Source organism: Periplaneta americana, chromosome 11 (assembly GCF_040183065.1).
Source record: "Periplaneta americana isolate PAMFEO1 chromosome 11, P.americana_PAMFEO1_priV1, whole genome shotgun sequence".
NCBI classification, from domain to species: domain Eukaryota; kingdom Metazoa; phylum Arthropoda; class Insecta; order Blattodea; family Blattidae; genus Periplaneta; species Periplaneta americana.
The window spans coordinates 178,689,700-178,709,471 of record NC_091127.1 but is presented as its reverse complement, the minus strand read 5'-3'; the positions used below and the strand labels follow the sequence as shown (position 1 = coordinate 178,709,471).

At 37.0% G+C, this 19,772-nt stretch overlaps 1 protein-coding gene across 1 annotated transcript in view; it reads right to left on the bottom strand.

Moving 5' to 3' along the window:
* Nucleotides 1-1,141: 1,141 nt before the first annotated feature.
* The window catches only part of LOC138708579 (zinc finger SWIM domain-containing protein 5-like), a 122,142-nt gene continuing 103,511 nt past the window's right edge, over nt 1,142-19,772 (bottom strand). Inside the window, exons 9-16 of the mRNA XM_069838697.1 lie at nt 17,806-17,945; nt 11,159-11,554; nt 10,771-10,937; nt 8,094-8,338; nt 4,995-5,149; nt 4,293-4,456; nt 1,487-1,634; nt 1,142-1,401 (exon numbers count right to left, since the gene is read on the bottom strand). Of these exons, the coding sequence (XP_069694798.1) occupies nt 1,250-1,401; nt 1,487-1,634; nt 4,293-4,456; nt 4,995-5,149; nt 8,094-8,338; nt 10,771-10,937; nt 11,159-11,554; nt 17,806-17,945 (1,567 nt within the window). The 3' untranslated portion in view covers nt 1,142-1,249. The remainder of the gene's footprint in view (nt 1,402-1,486; nt 1,635-4,292; nt 4,457-4,994; nt 5,150-8,093; nt 8,339-10,770; nt 10,938-11,158; nt 11,555-17,805; nt 17,946-19,772) is intronic.

Sequence of the window (19,772 nt, the reverse complement as noted above, 5' to 3'; positions counted from 1 at the left end):
AACACAAAAACAAAATTTTTCAATCTTCCAACTCAAACAGTTCATGAGATATCAAATAAACATGATCTGTTATTTCACAATGTGCTGGTGTACATCATACGTACTGGATATTTGTTTACTGCCTGGCATCGAACTGTTCAACACACAACTCACACCTTTCCCTTCTTCAAGCCTTTCCAAGACTTTCATTACTGCGACTGGGCTCTAACAAGTTCACAGAATCACAACAATGCAAAATATGTAAAATATAACTGTGCTGTTCACTGGCGTATTTCTTTACTCTGTGGCTATTGCCACAATTAATTTGTCGGTGTATTTTTGAGACACTCTGTATAAATATTTCGTAAAAGTTGATCAAAAAGAAGTACAGGAAGAAGAAACTCGGTCATTTTCTGATTTTTTAATCATAACTGTGATTTTAATTAAATGTTAGTCTATAGAATATTATAGATTTATTAATTTGTCCTACAGAATAATATCTGTAATATTGGCAATTAATATTTGAGGAGAAAAATTCGCTCCGGCGCAGGGGATCGAACCCGGGTCCTTGGTTCTACGTACCAAGCGCTCTGACCACTGAGCTACACCGAATTCAATCCACAGCACCGGACCGAGCGCTTGGTACGTAGAACCAAGGACCCGGGTTCGATCCCCGGCGCCAGAGCGAATTTCTCTCCTCAAATATTAATTGTCAATATCACAGATATTATTCTGTACGACAAATTAATAAATCTATAATATTCTCATAGCTGCAGTGCATATGTCTGTACAGATTACTGTACACGTAACTGCGGAATCCCGGCCAAACAAATCACTCAGCTGAGTGCGCTCCTAGTATAATGGCAGCTGACATTGGACATATTCGTCAACATATATGCCTAATTTGGAGTCAGGCCACAAAGGGAAACAGTGAAGGAGGAAGATTTGATCCGGTGCTGTGGATTGGATTCGGCGTAGCTCAGTGGTCAGAGCACTTGGTACATAGAACCAAGAATCCGGGGTCGATCCCCAGCGCCGGAGCGAATTTTTCTCCTCAAATATTGTTAGTCTATGGGTTTAAATACCTTTAGGGAGGCCGAGACGTAGATGGGAAGATAATATAAAAATGGATTTGAGGGAGGTGGGATATGATGATAGAGAATGGATTAATCTTGCTCAGGATAGGGACCAATGGCGGGCTTATGTGAGGGCGGCAATGAACCTCCGGGTTCCTTAAAAGCCAGTAAGTAAGTAAGTATAGGTTTAAATTTTAAAATAAACTAAAAAGAAGAAAGCTACTTACTTTGGTGGCGCACTGCAGGGCCAGGTTCCTGGCACAGCCGGACAGTTCTTCCTGTTGAGCAAACGTCAGGTTCAGCCTCATGATGGTGCTATGGGACATGATGGTGGTGGCCACGGGACCTGCACCGCGACACAAAACATTCGTCTCAAGTCTTCTTTTTTAATAACAGTCAATTAGTAAAACAACTGAGGATTTTGCACTTACCTGTGGCTTCAGTAGGCGTGAAGAGTTGGTACCAGTTCTGCATTATGGAAACAAGGGCCTCCACACCGACCTCAGTGGCACACGTCACCAGCCAGCGCACCATCTCTCTCCGTCGCCAGTTCAGTGATGAAAGTGTCATCCGCATTACCTGCAAACAGTTGTCATCATTCTGACAATTCATTTTTAATCACTATTCAAGAAAATCACTACATCATTCCTTGCTTCATTAAATCAGCTGACCTTAACAGATGAGTGAATAAGAATTCTTAGCATTTTCTTTAGAAAGGAAGTAAAGCTAGTGGTTATGTTATGTTTTATTTAACAACGCTCGGAACTGCAGAGGTTATATCAGCGTCGCCGGATATGCCGGAATTTTGTCCCGCAGGAGTTCTTTTACATGCCAGTAAATCTACTGACATGAGCCTGTCGCATTTGAGCACATTTAAATGCCATCAACCTGGCCCAGGATCGAACTCACAACCTTGGGCATAGAAGGTCAGCGCTATACCAACTCGCCAACCAGGTCGACGTAAAGCTAGTGGTTCCATGTCGTAGATTTATGGTATATATGTCTGAGTGATAGGACTCCAGGAAAACTTTGCATTCCTTTGTCACTCATGTCAACATTCAACTCTGCTAGTCATTTGGATTCTTCATTTTGTTATCATCGGCAATAATGAATCCCGCCCTACAGATTCCCTGTCTCACAAATTCAATACAGACTGCCATGCCAACAGACTGAAGGAAGATCTTAGAGTTCTCAGATTTACAAACTTAAAATAAGGGAGATTTTGCTTGTGATTGCCAAAATCGTCCCATCATGGCAGTTTTACCTTCAGGAGGATGTTATTGTAACACAATAGTACATTATGCAACGAGCCTATAATGATAGTAATTAAGAAGCAAGTATGGATTTTTATGAAACGAGCGCAAGCGAGTTTCATAATTTTCATACGAGCTTCTTAATTACCATTATAGGCGAGTTTCATACGACTTTTTATGCTCGACCATATTTCTAACTTGAAATTATTCAGATGTATACATTTTATTTGTATCTGACAAGATCGGAAGTGACCTTGTTCTAGGTCGTGAATTGTGAGATGTACGCAGACGCGAAAGTATTGATTTTTTCCGAGGAACAATAATGTCATTGACCTTGATGTAATCCCGTTAAACTTGATATAACCTTGATTATTGAATTCGACATTGAAAAACGAGATGACAAATTTAATTTATTTGAATATTATTTACAATTAACGCTAATTATTATAGTAACAGAACATAACCTTCTGCGACAGTACTGGATTTCCAGCCTCCATGACTTTTCGCTAATTCTCTTTCGATTGCATATCCGAGAATAATCGATACTTGCGGTTTTATAACAGTACAAAGCTGACTTGTTATTGGCTGAACACCTGTAAGCTGACTTGTGATTGGCTGAAGACCTGATCTTTAATGAGTAGGTGTACTTCAATGACATGCATTAAAGGACTGCTACCAGGTGTATAATTACTACATTTCGGCATGGTCGAGCATAAAAGTAATTTAAAGTAAATTCTATAGCAGTCACTTGCTTTGTATTAATTCAGGAACTTTTACATATTGAAAACCCCTTTACAAAACAGAATGAGAATTCGTCATTGTACATTGTACATAAAAATAATCAATTAGAACAACTTTTATAGCACCGTAGTATTTAACATTTGCTTTACATTCATTCAAACATTTTACATCATAAGACGAGTTGAAATTTGTAACAATTTGTAATTCAGGCGAACTTCTGTTTCTTGTATCAGTCTGCTTGTTACGATCATATAGGCTGTGATTCAGAAACAACAAGCTTTCAATACCGTAATACGAAAATTTTAGTAATAAATTATGAAAAACAGGAGGAAACATTATCAAATACGTGAGATGGGACACTTGAACAAATACGAGAGATCTCGCACCGTAGTCTCAGTTGATCTTGATTGAAACAAGCCAATAAACCAACCAGCAGCAAGTTAGAACTGAATGTTTTTTACTGAGACATAAGATTCAGCTATTTCAGGCTCATGACTTACAGTATGTCGACATCTGCTCACCTATTTGAAATAATAAGTTGTTATGTAAAATAAGACCTAAAAATTACAATTAAATTATGAAAAGGAGGAGATAAATAAGGTTTAAAGTCTTAATGGTTATCACGATTGGTTTAAACATGCACTAAAACACGACGTAAGTGCAAGTTTGAACCAATAAATTATTGAGATTTGCGATAAATTAATTTGTTTAGGAAATTGTATATTTATTATGTAGAACTACTTTTGTATATAGATCTTTTTGTTAAATTATTAAGTTTTGTACTTTTGTGAACTAATATCAATAAATCTATCAAATCTACTGAGACATAAGCTTACAGTCAGTCTCTCTACAACAACATTCAATATGTAATTATACAATGATATAAATTTCTAATTTATGGAAATGAAATTATACAAGGCAGTGAACTTTTGTTACGATTTTCCTCAATTTCCAAATAAGCGGGCAATTTTTACAGCGGGCAATTTTTACAGTGATTACACTAAAATCCGTGCGTGAGAGTCCACACATATCGTTACACTGAGCTTCCAGTTTACAGTTTGTTTTAAACTCTATCATTTTGGAGAAAATAACATTTTATTTCATTTTATGTTCATATGTACTATGTAAACAAAGTGGTCAGATTAATAAGAACATGTAGGTAATCAGTTGCAGTTACATTTGGACTAGCAAACAGATTTACATTCTCTTCATGTGTTTTACGTCTCCGATGCAACTCAAGTACCTGTAATCCTAATTCGAAGGCCACACTTAGAAGGGTTGGATGCCGTGGACCATTCTCCGGTGTAGCGAATCGAAAGGCATCTTGGGCCAGTTTAAAAAGATGAGAGGAACTGTGTATGTGCCGCTGTGCTGATTCCAACACAGTCCGCAGCCTCAACACTTCACCTGCAATAATTCAGTTATTAAGTGCAATCCAACTGTTTCATGTATTGCATCATTTCTTTCGTTGGCGGGAAAAGGCACATAAGTCAAAAAGAATAATTTTTCAGGAGAGACTTTCTTTTTAATTTATTCTTAACCGAATATAAGTATAATTTATGTATGTTGGTTAAGGTAAGGTCCTTTTCAATTTAAAATACAAGAAATTTTATTATTTAAAACATTAGAAAAAATACTAGACTTATGTGATTAGATACATTAGAAAAATCGACTTTTTTTATTTATGTGCCTTTGCCCGCCGACCAAAGATTTGTGAAACTAAGAGTGCTGCAGATCAATATCAAAATCATCTTCGTGCAATACAAATCTTATTGTGACTATTCCTATTTAAAATAAATAAATATTGTATTCAAATCAATTCAAAATAATTTAATACATTATAATGTTATTAGACACTTTGGCCACATGATGGCGCCGTCCTCCTGCATCGTGAAAGCTGCTCCTCCATTATCAACTAATTGAAAGTTCAAACATCTGCCGATACCTTTGGCGGCGCTCAGCATCGTGGAGGCCAGCGTGCACTGCTGCGTCTCTATGTGGCCCAGGGTGAACCAGCGAGGGTAACGACTTAGAACTAACGAGGAAACATTCCCATTCACTGGATCGTCAGCATCTTCATGCTCTTCTAGGATAGGTAATCTGCAAGGAAAAAAAGCTCTATGTATGTACGTACATATGTATGTGCATTTAATTTTCAAAGGCAATGAAGATTGAATAATTTCAAGGAAAAATTGTTCCAGGGCCGGGTATCGATCCCGGGACCCTTCGCTTAGCGCGCGAACGCTCTTCTGACTGAGCTACCCCAGGAACTATACACGACACCGTCACAATTTTTCCTTTTATATCCACACCACTCAAATGAGCTGACAAGACACCAGAACTCAACTATGAGTGCACACAATTCTGTGTGACTTAAATTGTGGCTTTCTGTTAACGTACCTCCAGTAACGAATGTATTATACAAATCTGGCTTTCAGGTAGTAGCTCCTTGTAAAGCAGGTTTGAATAATTTCAAGGAAAAATTGTTCCGGGGCCGGGTATCGATCCCGGGACCCTTCACTTAGCGCGTGGAAGAGAGTTCGCGCGAAGGGTCCCGGGATAGATACCCGGCCCCGGAACAATTTTTCCTTGAAATTATTCAAACCTGCTTTACAAGGAGCTACTACCTGAAAGCCAGATTTGCGTAATGAAGATTCTTAGAAAGCATGCCTGTAGATTTATGACAAACAGGCTCCAAGCATACTTTTCAACATTCAGCTCTGATATTCATGTTGCTCACTAATAAAAAATAATTAATAATAATATTAAGTTTTATTTAACGACGCTCGCAACTGCTGAGGTTATATCACCACACTTAAATTCCATTGACCTGGACGAGATTGAACCCACAACAATATGTACCGACTGTGCCACCCAGGGGGACTATCAACAATAATAAATTTCGTCTTACAGATGCCTTCACTTAAGGAATGGAATTCTTCATACAGTAAAAGTTAGTTTATATGTTTCGCACTTACCATACTTTTTTTTTTTTTCTTAAGTCCTGGCAAAATTTCTATTCTTTCCATGTTAAATCATTTCGGTTAAAATTAATTTTTATCTATTTGTTTTTTGCACTTACACAAATATTCTGTTTTAAACTCCAGGCGATACGAAACGTCATTTATACGTTCTAATTAAATTTTGCTCGAAATTAGGTTTGCCATGAAAATGTAAGAATACGAAAATACAGCATGTACAACTATGCGGCCACTCAAATTCGTAGCAGCCCATGTTTGCCTCCAACAATCATGTGTCCTTTAATGACGCTATTACTGCTTTAGAACAGTGAAACATTTCGTAACACATCATGAAGTAAACGAGCAAATGATGGAACAGTTATCACAATTTAAGGGCGTGGTTTACTGGTATTTCTTAGGAATAAAGTCCAAAATAACCGACTTTTTTTTGTAAAATAATAACATGTCATTAAATGAAAATTACATAGTAAGAACAAGGTAAGTCAATTTCGCAGTTTTTTAAATTGAAGTTCGAAATGCAATGTACCAGCCAACTTCGGCTCTAAGCAGCTGAGATTTCCCACAAATAATTCTACTTTCTTCAAGAATGTGTGTTATAAATTTCAGTACTGCAACACAGACTCAAAGATGACAACTATGAAGTTCTAAATTACTCTCGTGAAAAGTTTGCTAAATTAACTTAACTCGTTCTTCCAGTATAGTTTCCAAATGCCATTTTAGTTAGATATACTGTTCCTCACTGATGCGTTTTTTCTTCAGACCACATAAAAATGAATAAACGAAGTTTTACTGTATTTTCAGACTAATAGCTTACCTAAGTAATTCTTCATATGCTGGGCACTGTTTCATAAAGCTGACATGTCCCACAATCATGACAATTCTACAAATATGTCACAATATTGTAGAATTTGTTTTCTGACAATTCTTACCTACTTTGACAAACATAATTTGTGCATTGTCAACAGTGTTTCATAAACATGACAATGACAGATAAAATATGTGTAAACATGTAAGATTGATAGCAAATTACTTCTTGTTATTCATTTTATAGTTTTATAACATTAATTGATATGAGGTGAGCTGATTGGATAATCTATAATCCACGCTATTATTGAAAATGGCGAAATTAGTAACCACAGTTAGAAATTCAATTATGAACGGCGAGAAAATTACAATTAATTCTAAATTTGACTAAGAAAGCAACGACATTCCTATCAACAAAGCAGCTTCATTTTCAAAGGAAGCATCCATTTGTTTATAAAGGACCCATCAATAATTCTATCAACTCTTGGCAAATGGGCTGCTCTCATGAAGAGCTGTGGACTCATTTCGATAAGTCATACGCATCAGCAGTTAAGCGATACTCAGTTCCATTTCCCATCCACACATAAGAACACATAATAATTATTTTGGAGCAAGTGTTTTATTTCTTTTTTGTTTTGTGCAGCAAATCTCCTATTTTGCTCATTATAGTTTCAGCTGAAGTTTTGCCAATACATTTATCTATGAATACAAACTCACTGAAAATGTAATTTAGATTTATCTTTTCATTAAAAACATTTGTGGTTCCCCCGATGATCATTACTTCCTCTACTGCTGTTAATATTGAACACAAGTTACTTAAAATAAAGTATTTTCCCTAAAATCCACACCAATACTCAATTACAACATAGCCCAAATACTACAACAATAAATTGTCAACTTGCTATGACATACGAAACATGAGGTGTCAGAAGCCTACAAATGAATTGACACTTTTCTGTTTAAAATGAAATATGTCAGAAACATCTTGACAAATTTTAAAATTTTGCCTGTCATGGTAAAACTTTTATGAAACAGGAATCTGACAAATTGTTATGACATTGTACAAATTGTCACGAAATTTCCTGACAGGAGAAATGTTTCATGAAACAGAAATCTAACAATTTGTAAAGCCGTCATTTGTTACTTGCAAGAATGACATATTTACAATTGTCAAGTTTTATGAAACAGGTCCCTTGTCTCAGATCCTGACTTTCTCTTACTTAATAAAGTTTTCGTCTACATCAAGACATCCCTCTTACCGCATGGCTCGCAGCCCAACCTCGTACGCCAGGTCAGGGTAGTAGTTGAGCAGCGAAAGGAACAGGAACCTGGCAAATGTGTGCATTGGAATGCTCTCGGGGTGGATGCCCAGCCCCAGGCCGCTGGAAGGGCCCCCCTCCAGCAGCACGATGGCCTGGCGCCTCAGGACGGCCACCAGACTGTTGTCCAGCTCGATCTCCTGCAGCTTGGCAATCAGGCGGTCCTCCTGCTTGCACGACTTCTCCTGCACAAGCACAAATGAAACCTGTTTGTTGTCCTTGAAGTATGATCACGTGTTATGTGTCGTCATAGTCACTTTGAATAACAATTGATAACAGTTTGATTCGCCACAAAAAAGTGTGTAGATGTCAGGTGCGTGTTAAAAGGGAATGGAATTATATTTTGGATGATAAAATCGATTTATTTCTTTATTTAGTTTTCCTTCTTCAAAATGATATATCACACATGACTATACTAAAATTGTATGGGTTTTAATTTCTCTATTTTCTGAGAAAGGATATACAAGTTGTTATATTCATTCTAATTTTTTCATAAATTTTTGGATTTTAGGTGGAAAATTACATTCGTTCATTCATCCATCCATCCATAGTGTTCTGCCCAAGGACAGGTCTTTCACTGCAAACCCAGCATTCTCCAATCTTCCCTATTTTCTGCTTTCCTCTTAGTCTCCGCATATGATCCATATAGTCGTCTATCATCTGATATCTTTTTCTGCACCCAACTCTACTTCCATTCACCATTCCTTCCAGTGCATCCTTCAGTAGGCAGACAATTCCTTTTTCTCTTCCTGATCAGTTTCTGCATTATTCTTTCTTCACGTTCTTTTTCTAGCACAGCTTCGTTTCTTATTCTGTCTGTCACTTCACCATAAAGTCGAGTTATGTGTACATGCGTAGGCGGAGTTATGGAGGGGTATGGGGGGGGGACTGCCCCCCCCCCGAAACTTGTCTGACTTTTTTTATCTATTGAATTCAAAAGATATTTTTTGCTTTCGTTTATGATGAAGTTTCTGTGCTGAAATTGATGAATTAATGTCTTCAGATCATGTGTCTGGACTACAAAATTGCATTTATTTTAAATTTCTGATTGTATAAGAATTCCTATACCTCATTTGAGGAATGGAAGCACTGTAATGTTTCTTTTGTAACAGCCTGCACTCATGTGTTAGAAGTCTGCGGTGTTCAGGCCGCCAGTTGGAGAAATATGAATAACATACTGCACAACAATGCAGAAAAAGAAAAGTGATCTCAGTATAATGTGTAAACTTACAGATGAGATAAAATAAAATAATTAGAATTTACATTTCATATGATATCTTCGGAAAGTAAGCTTCATATAAAAAAGTTTCTATTAGCAATTTTACGTAGTTTTATTGATGTATGCATGTGTTTCTGTACGAGAGAGAGAAAGAGGGAGATTGTTTTAAGTTACGCCCTATTATAATTTGTAGTAGACCTACAGTTCAAGCCCTATACAACTCGGTTCGAAACATCGTGGATATGGATGTAACACTGTAAGAAAAATGCCCCCCAAAAATACCTTTATTAAATGATCATATTCCAATATACTGTACCATGGTCAAGCTATAACGGGGGAAAAGGTAAATGATGTCTCCCATAACCCCGTTATATGGGGATTCTATGGTTTTGCTTTGCCCGCCCAAGGAAATGGTTCTCTCTCCGTCTATGTGTACATGAGCTGTAAAAAACATCAGTTGTCTACCTTCAATAGTTTTCGAGAAAACGCTCCTTATGTAAGACATAATATAACATAACATAGATAGGCAATTCTGTAACCCCTTAATCTGGCTGATGTTCTTCCAATCCGAACAAAGGTGACCAGTGAGCGATGATTCAGCCTCGATCCTTTAATTTCTTCGGACCCTTAAAGGTTTTGCATAGCACTGACACAGTTCAACATCTCCCCCACACAATGGAATGTCTCTGGAGACTTCTTGTATCCTTAAACTTTCTTTTTCTCCCAGTGGGCCACTGACTGTAATGCACTGTGCGAGGTGGCCTACAGTGCATCAGTGTGATGAATTATGAAGCGATGATGGGACACAGGAGTACTGCGCAAAAACTACAACCTAACACCATCTTCGTCCACCACAAATTGCACGTGGACCTAGCAGGGTTCGAACCCAGGTTACTAGCATGAAAAGCTGTTCGGCTAATAGTAAGAATGAATTCTTAAACGTAGCTCTTTCTATATCTATGATATCTTTCATGTACCTTAATAAACAAATTTATAAATCGCCTCGAACAGGATTCATTTCATACTTCGTACAATCTACAAATGGACTCCAAAGATTACGGAAAAGAAGATGTTCTCTATACTAATTTAAATTCTTTTGGAACAAATGTGGAAATATCTTATCTCGTTATGAATATGATTAAAGAACCACATACGCAATCCACTACTTATAGTAACATATTAAACAACATACTTCTGAAATTGCATTAAGTTTCATATCTTTCGATTAACATAAAATAAATAAATAAGTCGAGCCAAGTTAGCTCTTTTGGTAGAGTGATGCATTGCGACCTGGAAGAGCTGGGTTCAATCTCAGGAGAAGGTGAGATTTTTCGTCTTGCCATAATCTCCAGAGTCCTTAGGTTCTGATACACCACACCTTTCCAAGATGCTACACACCTGTGCGTAGAGACCTGCAGGCATGATTCGTTGCTGACCTAGTCCGATCAGAGCCACCTCCACGGCCAGCGTGAGGTAAGTCTCTGAACGATCACGTGAACCAATCACCGGGACATGATGGTATCTAGGAGGGACGTTGGCACTTGTATCCTCCACACCCACTGGATCTGCAGAGAGGTGACTGTATGAGCTGCTGAGACTTAACTACAGCACGTAACGAGTTATTAAGTAACAATTCATTTCTAACAGCACATCATATACAAGCAACTCACTATCAGATATGCGGATTGGAAAATTAAATATTGGCAGACTACGTAAGAAATGGAGCAACTCCTCACATCAGAATAGGGAGATAAAATTTTCAGGAATAAAGAAGAATGTGCATTACCAAAATAGGAAGGAGTGCGTGGTGTTTGATCGTCTGGAATGAGTGACGCGTCCGCTAGGGTGTCGAAGAGACAGCCGACAGGATCCAGAGGGTGGCCCACCCAGCCGTCACCCCAGCCTGTGCAGCTGCTAGGAACCACTGGAGATGGTGCTGCTGAACTGGCTTGTGCACCGGTGCACCTGGATGTGCAGGGAGTGGCCAGGTTGGCAGAACTGCTGCTGGCACCACTGCGATGCTGCTGCTGTTGCTGCTGCTGGCTCTCGTGCCAGCGCCGCTGTGCCACGAGCTGCTGCTGCTTCATGGTGCGCACCACCGCCACCGCCAGCCTCAGCGCTGCCCCCTGGTGCCCATGCGACCGCAGCGCGTCCACCCGCGCCGCACACGTGGGCAGGGGCTCTGGAACCAAAAGGGGACTCAATTCCACTGCACTTCAAATTTGTTACAGTTACATTTCCTTATTTTATTTTATCAACATGTTCAGCTGTATCTTGGGTTAAACAGCAATACTACACAGTCAAACACACTGTTGGATTGAAAAGCAATATTAATAATAATAGCAGCAGTAGTAGTAAACACCAGCAGTGACAGAGGTGGAAGAAATGAACACAGATGCATGGATTTATAAGTTTTTGTCTAATTTTTGTTGATTACAAGTAGACAGGAGAGTTTACGCATTAAAATCAGAAAATATGCACGCATTCATGCACTTAGGCCCGGTTTCTTCAACCTTTGTTAAATTATAACAGTGTGTTATTCCATTTTAACTGTAAACTTAACAGTTGAAGCATTTCTTCAACTACTGTTAGTACTAACAGACTGTTAAAACCTATGTTAATTTAACTGCCCAATTTCATGCAGTTAAATCATTTAACTCTCTGTTAGCATAGAAGTATCCAATATGGCTGGTGCATTAGATGCTGAACTTATATATCTGGATTATTTAGAAAATGATATCCATGAATACATAAACAGAGGGGATGATTTCTGTGATTTGACAGACCAGAAGTTCATACAAAGGTATAAGCTATTTTCTGCCAAGCCTCACTTTTCGCTTTCAACTTAGATCCATTTGTTTATTTATTCTCATTAATTGGTTTATACTGCGAAATAATTTCCAGCAGAAGGTTTCTTTCGAACAAAGAGAAATTAGCCCTACGATTTCTTTTTGTTCCAGTGTTTTCCATTTCATAATAGCAATACCAATACGCTGCTCCATGCTATTGTGATACAGACAAGAAACGAAGCAGAAATCAAACCTGAGATAATAGAAAGACTTCTATCCTCTCTGAATCAAACAACGCAAACAAGCGAGAATCGCAATTGTCAGAGTTCAGAAAACAAAAGTGAGCCTATACTTGTTTGTAAGTTATGGTTAAACTCTAGAATCTCTGTTCCTAACAGAGAGTTAACAAACAGAATGTTAAAATGTGAAATGTAAAGTTGAAGAAACGCAATATTTTTAACAGCAATTCATACTTTTAACTCACAGTTAATTAACGCTATGTTAGGTGCATTTTAACAAAGGTTGAAGAAACTGGGCCTTAAAGTTGCTGAAATATGCACTAACAATAACTCATATGCCGTAAACATTATTGCTTAACCAAAGTTTTTCCTCAGTTGCTGCTTTATTCTGACGAAATATACAATATTTTTATAATGTAAATAATGTAATAATGGCAATATTGAATAGCTAATAATATTATAAACCAGCACAATGAGTAATAATATAATTTGCATGCGAAAGTACGAAAACTAATCAAATTAAACCACTAAAAATACGATACCAGCAAACAAACATAGCCCTGTGTGTGACTGGACAAAATCAATAATCCAACCGAAGAAGAAGAATTGCAAGGAACTGTGACCTCTTTGTTTTTAAAACTCACGTTTTTAACACACTTGATGGGCACTAGTGACATTTCTTCTCTTCTGTTTCCCGGTTGTAACTTCTTTGAATGTGATATTTATTTTGCCATTTTAACCTCTTCCCTTACTATATATTTTACCAGTTTTGTGAAAAAAAAGTGTCACATTTTTTTATTTTCGTAAAGAGGTCATTTAATATTGCAGAATCACTGTACATCACTAATTTTCTTACATACCTAAAAATCACTATGAAATAGACATACATTCATCCCTGAATTATTATCCCGAGTTATCTCGTGCACCTTGATTCCAGCTCTGGTAGTTGTCCCACTTTGATTTTCTCCGGAACTATTTACCAACTTATGTTTTTTTATGGATTAATAATGAGGTACAATACCAGTGCTGTTATCAAGGCGTTAAATGTTGCTTGTCTTGTGATAAGACTCGAAAGCAGGGTATTATGCACAGTGGCACATTGCACTCCGGACAGTAGTATCTGCTCTCCTATATGAGAGCATTTTGGGAAGAATGGTGTAGCAGTCATTGAATATTTGTACCAGTACATCTGTTCTTCAGGTTTGTGAATAATGTTCTGCAGTATCACTATGCCCAAAAGTACACGTATTTCACAGTCTGTAGTAGGCCGCCACGAATTATTTTCAGCATTCTGTGAAACTTATTAGCATGCCGAATCGTCTCCTCGAATATAAAGTTGATGAGGTCATTATTAAAGAATAATTTAAAAAATTGAGAGTTATCGTTATCAGAAACAATGTTAAAATTTCAGGAAATGGGGACCTCGGAGGTGCAGAATAAGTGTTTCGGAATCACTAACTTGATCCATCTTTACACAGAACAGCACAAAAAACACTAAACACAAACAGAAACCACCAAAACTAACTAGCATCTACTCACTACTGTGTGTGAATGCTATATGAGCATAGAATTCCACTCGCAAGGAAGAAGTACAAAACACACCACCATATATAGCAATATCACTAACTTCTGTAGCCATGTAGTGAGGAAAAGGTTAAAGAAAGAATGTAAACGTATATATTCGGGATATAATCCTTAGCAGCGAAAATGGAACTCAAACGAGTTAACTTGGGTTAATAAATTTTGACACAAGTTAGCAACCCGAGTTAACTCTGGTTAATCAGGGAAGTGGTTAATGTTTTCTGCACTGGTCACTTTTAATATGCACCTCAGTTTAACACATTTCAAAACATGCTTCTCCAATAGGATTGTCACTTTGCAAGGACTGCTGGACTGCACAAACCCCTCATCCGCAAGGAGGGACAAGCCTATTTTTTTAATGCAATCTACTTCACATCATCTCACAAGTAAAAACAGTCAATATGAAATTCAATATTTTCCATTTAAGCATTAAAGTAATTTTAAAGTGAAGTGTCCATATTAATAACTTAAACCTTAAGAATATCCTTTTCCACCCACCCTGTTCAACATCTACTTGGAGGATTTAGTGAAGAACTGTTGTCAGAACATGGGAGGGGTGATAGTAGGAGAAAGAAGAATTAAGTTCGTAAGGTTTGCTGATGGTATGGCGTTGTTAGCAGAAGAAGAAATGATACTAAGGGATATGCTACTGGAGCTAAATGACAGCTGTGAGCAGTATGGGATGAAGATAAATGCAAAAAAGACGAATACCATAGATATCGAAAGAAAAATAAAGAAGGTAAACGTGCGAATTCGAAATGAGGCAGTGGAACAAGTAAATAGCTTCAAATACTTGGGGTGTACTATAAGCAGTAACATGAGCTGCTGCCAGGAAGTCAAAAGGAGGACAGAAATGGCAAAGGAAACTTTTAATAGAAAAAGGAGCATCTTCTGCGGACCTCTGGAGAAAGAACTAAGGAAAAGACTAGTGAAGTGCTTCGTGTGGAGTGTGGCATTGTATGGGGGCAGAAACATGGACATTACGACGAAGTGAAGAGAAATGAATAGAAGCATTTGAAATGTGGCTATGGAGAAGAATGAAGCGTGTGAAATGAACAGACAGAATAAGAAATGAAACTGTGCTAGAAAGAGTGGGTGAAGAAAGAATCATGCTGAAACTGATCAGGAAGAAAAAAAGAAATTGGCTGGGTCACTGACCGAGAAGAAACTGCCTACTAAAGGTTACACTGGAAGGAATGATGAATGAGAAAAAAGTTCAAAACAGAAGAAGTATCAGATGATAGAAAACATTAAAATACGTGGATTGTGTGCAGAGACGAAGAGGAAGGCGGTAAAGAGAGAAGATTCAATAATGCTGTGCTTGCAGTGAAGGATCTGCCTATGAATTAATGAAGCCCACAGAGTTAATATAAAAATATGAAAACTAAGGAAATGACTTTACATACTCAGAAGATACTTAGGATCAGAAGAAACTACAGTTCAAAAGTATTGGAAAGCACGACTGCTAATGGCTTCATTGCCAGATGCAAGGCACTAGACAACAACAACAACTTTACATACTCATTCACATTTGTTTTTCCCCATTGTGAAACTCAAATCAAGAAATGGATTCAGAACATCTCAAAATCTGTGCGTCAGTGGCTAACCATGACAATATCTTTGAAAAATATTGGAGTGCAAGAGGTCAAATGACTTTATTGTCAAATGCCTGGCATTAGAAAACAACAACATTTGTGTTTCCATGAACATATTTAGAACATTGTTCTTCCTGCTCTCAAAATCAACATAAGTGGGACAAAATTGTGTTTGCCCGGGATCAAATTCCAGGACAACTCTGCCGAAAGCTGGACAGCGGCAACCCTATTCTCCAAGCTTATCAACCCTGCCATTGTTGTTAATGCAGTAATCAAGATAAAATGAATAAAGGACTGTCGAAGCAGTAAGTACCTAACCGCTTTATGCCGACTTCCAAAACAACGTTCATAATCATGATTGGTAATACATCCTAGCCAGTCAAGTTTTTATATATATGCACAATCAAAAAATATATTTATGGATTTGCATAAACTTCCGCAGTCCAACTATAAGGCTTTGTTACCTTAGAGATAGCAGCTTTAAACGTTGAATGATATGATTGTACCATTAAGAAAACCATGTATAGAACAGGATTCTGTGACTGAAATCTTATGTACACAGCCTAATGTGCCACGGTGTCCTTTTTTCGGATTTCATTGTTAATTCCATCTAGAAGCTCTTGAAATGTGAAAATACGAAAAAAAACTTTTTATTGTTGTAATTTAAATCATCAAAGTACGAAATAGTCCCTGAATCAGTCTTTACAAAACCAATGGATGAACCCAGACTCTTCTTTTATTTTTACGTCTATTCTTTCTCCGTATGAGCAAATTTGCCAAAAGTATATCTCGTCCTTTGTCCATGTTCACTGGAAGACTCTAGTGTAAAGCAGGGATTCTGCAATGCCACTAACACATGTTCACTAGTGGCGCTGTAAAGTGGCTTCGTCTGCAGGGGCCGCAAGTGTGGCATTGTGGCAAAAAGAAGTAAAACATCTAGTGTGAAATGTAGAAATGCGAAGATGTAAAATAAATTGTTTGATATTAGGTTTAAAGACTGTGTAATTCATCTCGCCCTTTTGATGTATACATAGCATCTCCAATTTACATTTTAATTGAGTGCCTTTTCTTCTAACTGAAAAAAAAATTAACATTTTTGAAAATTAACTTAAAAGAACGCTCTAGAATATGCCATTAGGAAAATTCAGGATAACAGGCAGGGTTTGGAATTGAATGGGTTACATCAGCTTCTTGTCTATGCAGATGACGTGAATATGTTAGGAGAAAATACACAAACGATTCGGGAAAACACGGAAATTTTACTTGAAGCAAGTAAAGCGATCGGTTTGGAAGTAAATCCCGAAAAGACGAAGTATATGATTATGTCTCGTGACCAGAATATTGTACGAAATGGAAATATAAAAATTGGAGATTTATCCTTCGAAGAGGTGGAAAAATTCAAATACCTTGGAGCAACAGTAACAAATATAAATGATACTTGGGAGGAAATTAAACGCAGAATAAATATGGGAAATGCGTGTTATTATTCGGTTGAGAAGCTCTTATCATCCAGTCTGCTGTCCAAAAATCTGAAAGTTAGAATTTATAAAACAGTTATATTACCTGTTCTTCTGTATGGTTGTGAAACTTGGACTCTCACTCTGAGAGAGGAACATAGGTTAAGGGTGTTTGAGAATAAGGTGCTTAGGAAAATATTTGGGGCTAAGCGGGATGAAGCTACAGGAGAATGGAGAAAGTTACACAACACAGAACTGCACGCATTGTATTCTTCACCTAACATAATTAGGAACTTAAAATCCAGACGTTTGAGATAGGCAGGGCATGTAGCACGTATGGGCGAATCCAGAAATGCATATAGAGTGTTAGTTGGGAGACCGGAGGGAAAAAGACCTTTAGGGAGGCCGAGACGTAGATGGGAGGATAATATTAAAATGGATTTGAGGGAGGTGGGGTATGATGATAGAGACTGGATTAATCTTGCACAGGATAGGGACAGATGGCGGGCTTATGTGAGGGCGGCAATGAACCTTCGGGTTCCTTAAAAGCCATTTGTAAGTAAGTAAGTAAGTAAACTTAAAAGAAACTAAAAAGTTGCTCAATATAATTACAGAACAAATAGAACTTTGTTAACTTACTTATAAAATTATATCGGATATCAGTATTACAATTTATAACAATTGTCACGAAATGAATGTAACATTTAGTGGTCAATCGAAAGGTTAATTCTGTATTTACATAGAGATCACAGCAGTGTTAAATGTGACTCACCGTGCCACAAAGGTTGTCCTTGAGAGTTAAAACTGCCCACAGTAAGAGAGCTGTCTGGAACATGGCTGCAGTAAGTGTCGCTGGACAGGATGTGCTTGAGGTGCAGGTTGTCCCAGGACATGCCCACCGCGTCCAGAGCCCTGGGAACGAACACTTTCGTTGTGAAATGGTCATACAACTTACCAGTGCTAAACCATATTACAGTATGAGGAAATTAATGAAACACATTTCGAAAGCCTGAGGACTTTTGACAAAATAAGGCTCTCTTGGCACTATTCTACAGATATCTGTGGGCCTATATTGTTATATTAAACTCTTCTGCTGCCCACACATACCCCAACAATTTTCGAAATGTGCTTTCACGTCCTCTGAAAAAAAGTTATATATTTTTATTTGCGTTTATGCTAAATTACGTACACTTGACTGATAAAGAAAGTTCATCAAAACAGAAGTACTCCTACTTAGATAGCATATTAGGAGTTGAAGAAGACATAGTCAGATTGTTTAATGTTTTAGTTACAGACTCAAAAGCGGAAAAAGTTCTCATATATAAGAGAAATAACATTATTGTTGTACGTTGATTCTGTTCCTTATAGTTTTTCAAAATTTAGCCCTCTGTCAGCAGTGTAATCACGAACTTGTATAGATATAGAACTAAATTGTAGATTTTGTGGCTGTTACAAGTTAATAGTGTATTTTATTACTGGTATACACTTCGATTTTCCATTTCTAATTTACAGATCTTTAATGTAACGTTTGGCACTTGTACAAAATGCTTCTCGCAATCAGTCAAGAAATACACAGCTAAATAATTTTATATTAATTTAAGTTTGAAAAGAACAACTGACATAAATAATTTTATATTAATTGGAAGTCTGAAATGTTTAAGCGAATTATCTTATATATCTATTAACTTTACAATGTTAAGCTACAGAGAAGTCATTTATATTTTCACGAAAGATAATTTTGTCAATATGATATTTTGGCATCAAGCAAATCCCAAATCCAAAATTTAGTATTTTTTTTTTTTAATTAATCGACTTAAAACACAACTGCTCTGTATTCAGGATCCTTGTGATCACTCTCACTGAAGAGCTGATGATTTAATCAAATCCTTCTCTCTTAAGTCTTGAATGTTTCACAACTAGCAATCTAATAATTAATTATTGGATAATCAGGAAGAAATAACATCACAGTATTCTGAAGTGTAATAATTACCAAGGTATCATACTATAATTAAACATTTTTTTTACTCTTAAGAAGAGCCGAGAACAATTAAATTGTCTGGGAATACCGTCTATGATTGTATTTATTTACATTCCCCACGGTATTTGTACATTGCTTCACATCTAGAATATGGAACATGTCAAAAAGATTTTAATAGTACTACAAAATCTTAATTCATAGTTACAGTCTAGTTTAAATATTGTTGGTTGGTTCGTTGGTTTCCATTGTGCTGTTTTGGCATTTAAGCCATTAACAGTCTACCTCTCCTATATTTGGCAGCATTGAAGGTTTCAGCTGCTACTGCTGAAATATATACAGAAAGGTTTTACAATATACTAGTACAACACCAGGGATTAATACTGAATCTTAATACAAGACAGAAATATTCATACAGCGTTGCTGAATGTCAAATACATCTATGAATAGAAGGTATGAGAAATTAGGTACTACTTACATTTTGAGTTTGGTTTTTTACATCCATGATAAGGCTATTAAAATTCATAATGCCCTATAATACACTCCTTTTTGATAGCACAATAGACTTGTCAATGTAGTATATAAGTAATTTTCTTGACGAGTATATTACGTACTGTTGAATTAGTTACAAAGTTTTCACGATTACATAAAAGAAAATATAGGCATGGGCATTATTTGTAACTTTTTTTAAATTATCTTACACGATTCCCTAGATTTGGCACCTACTATTGTTCTAATTACTATTTTTTGTAGTAGGACTATAT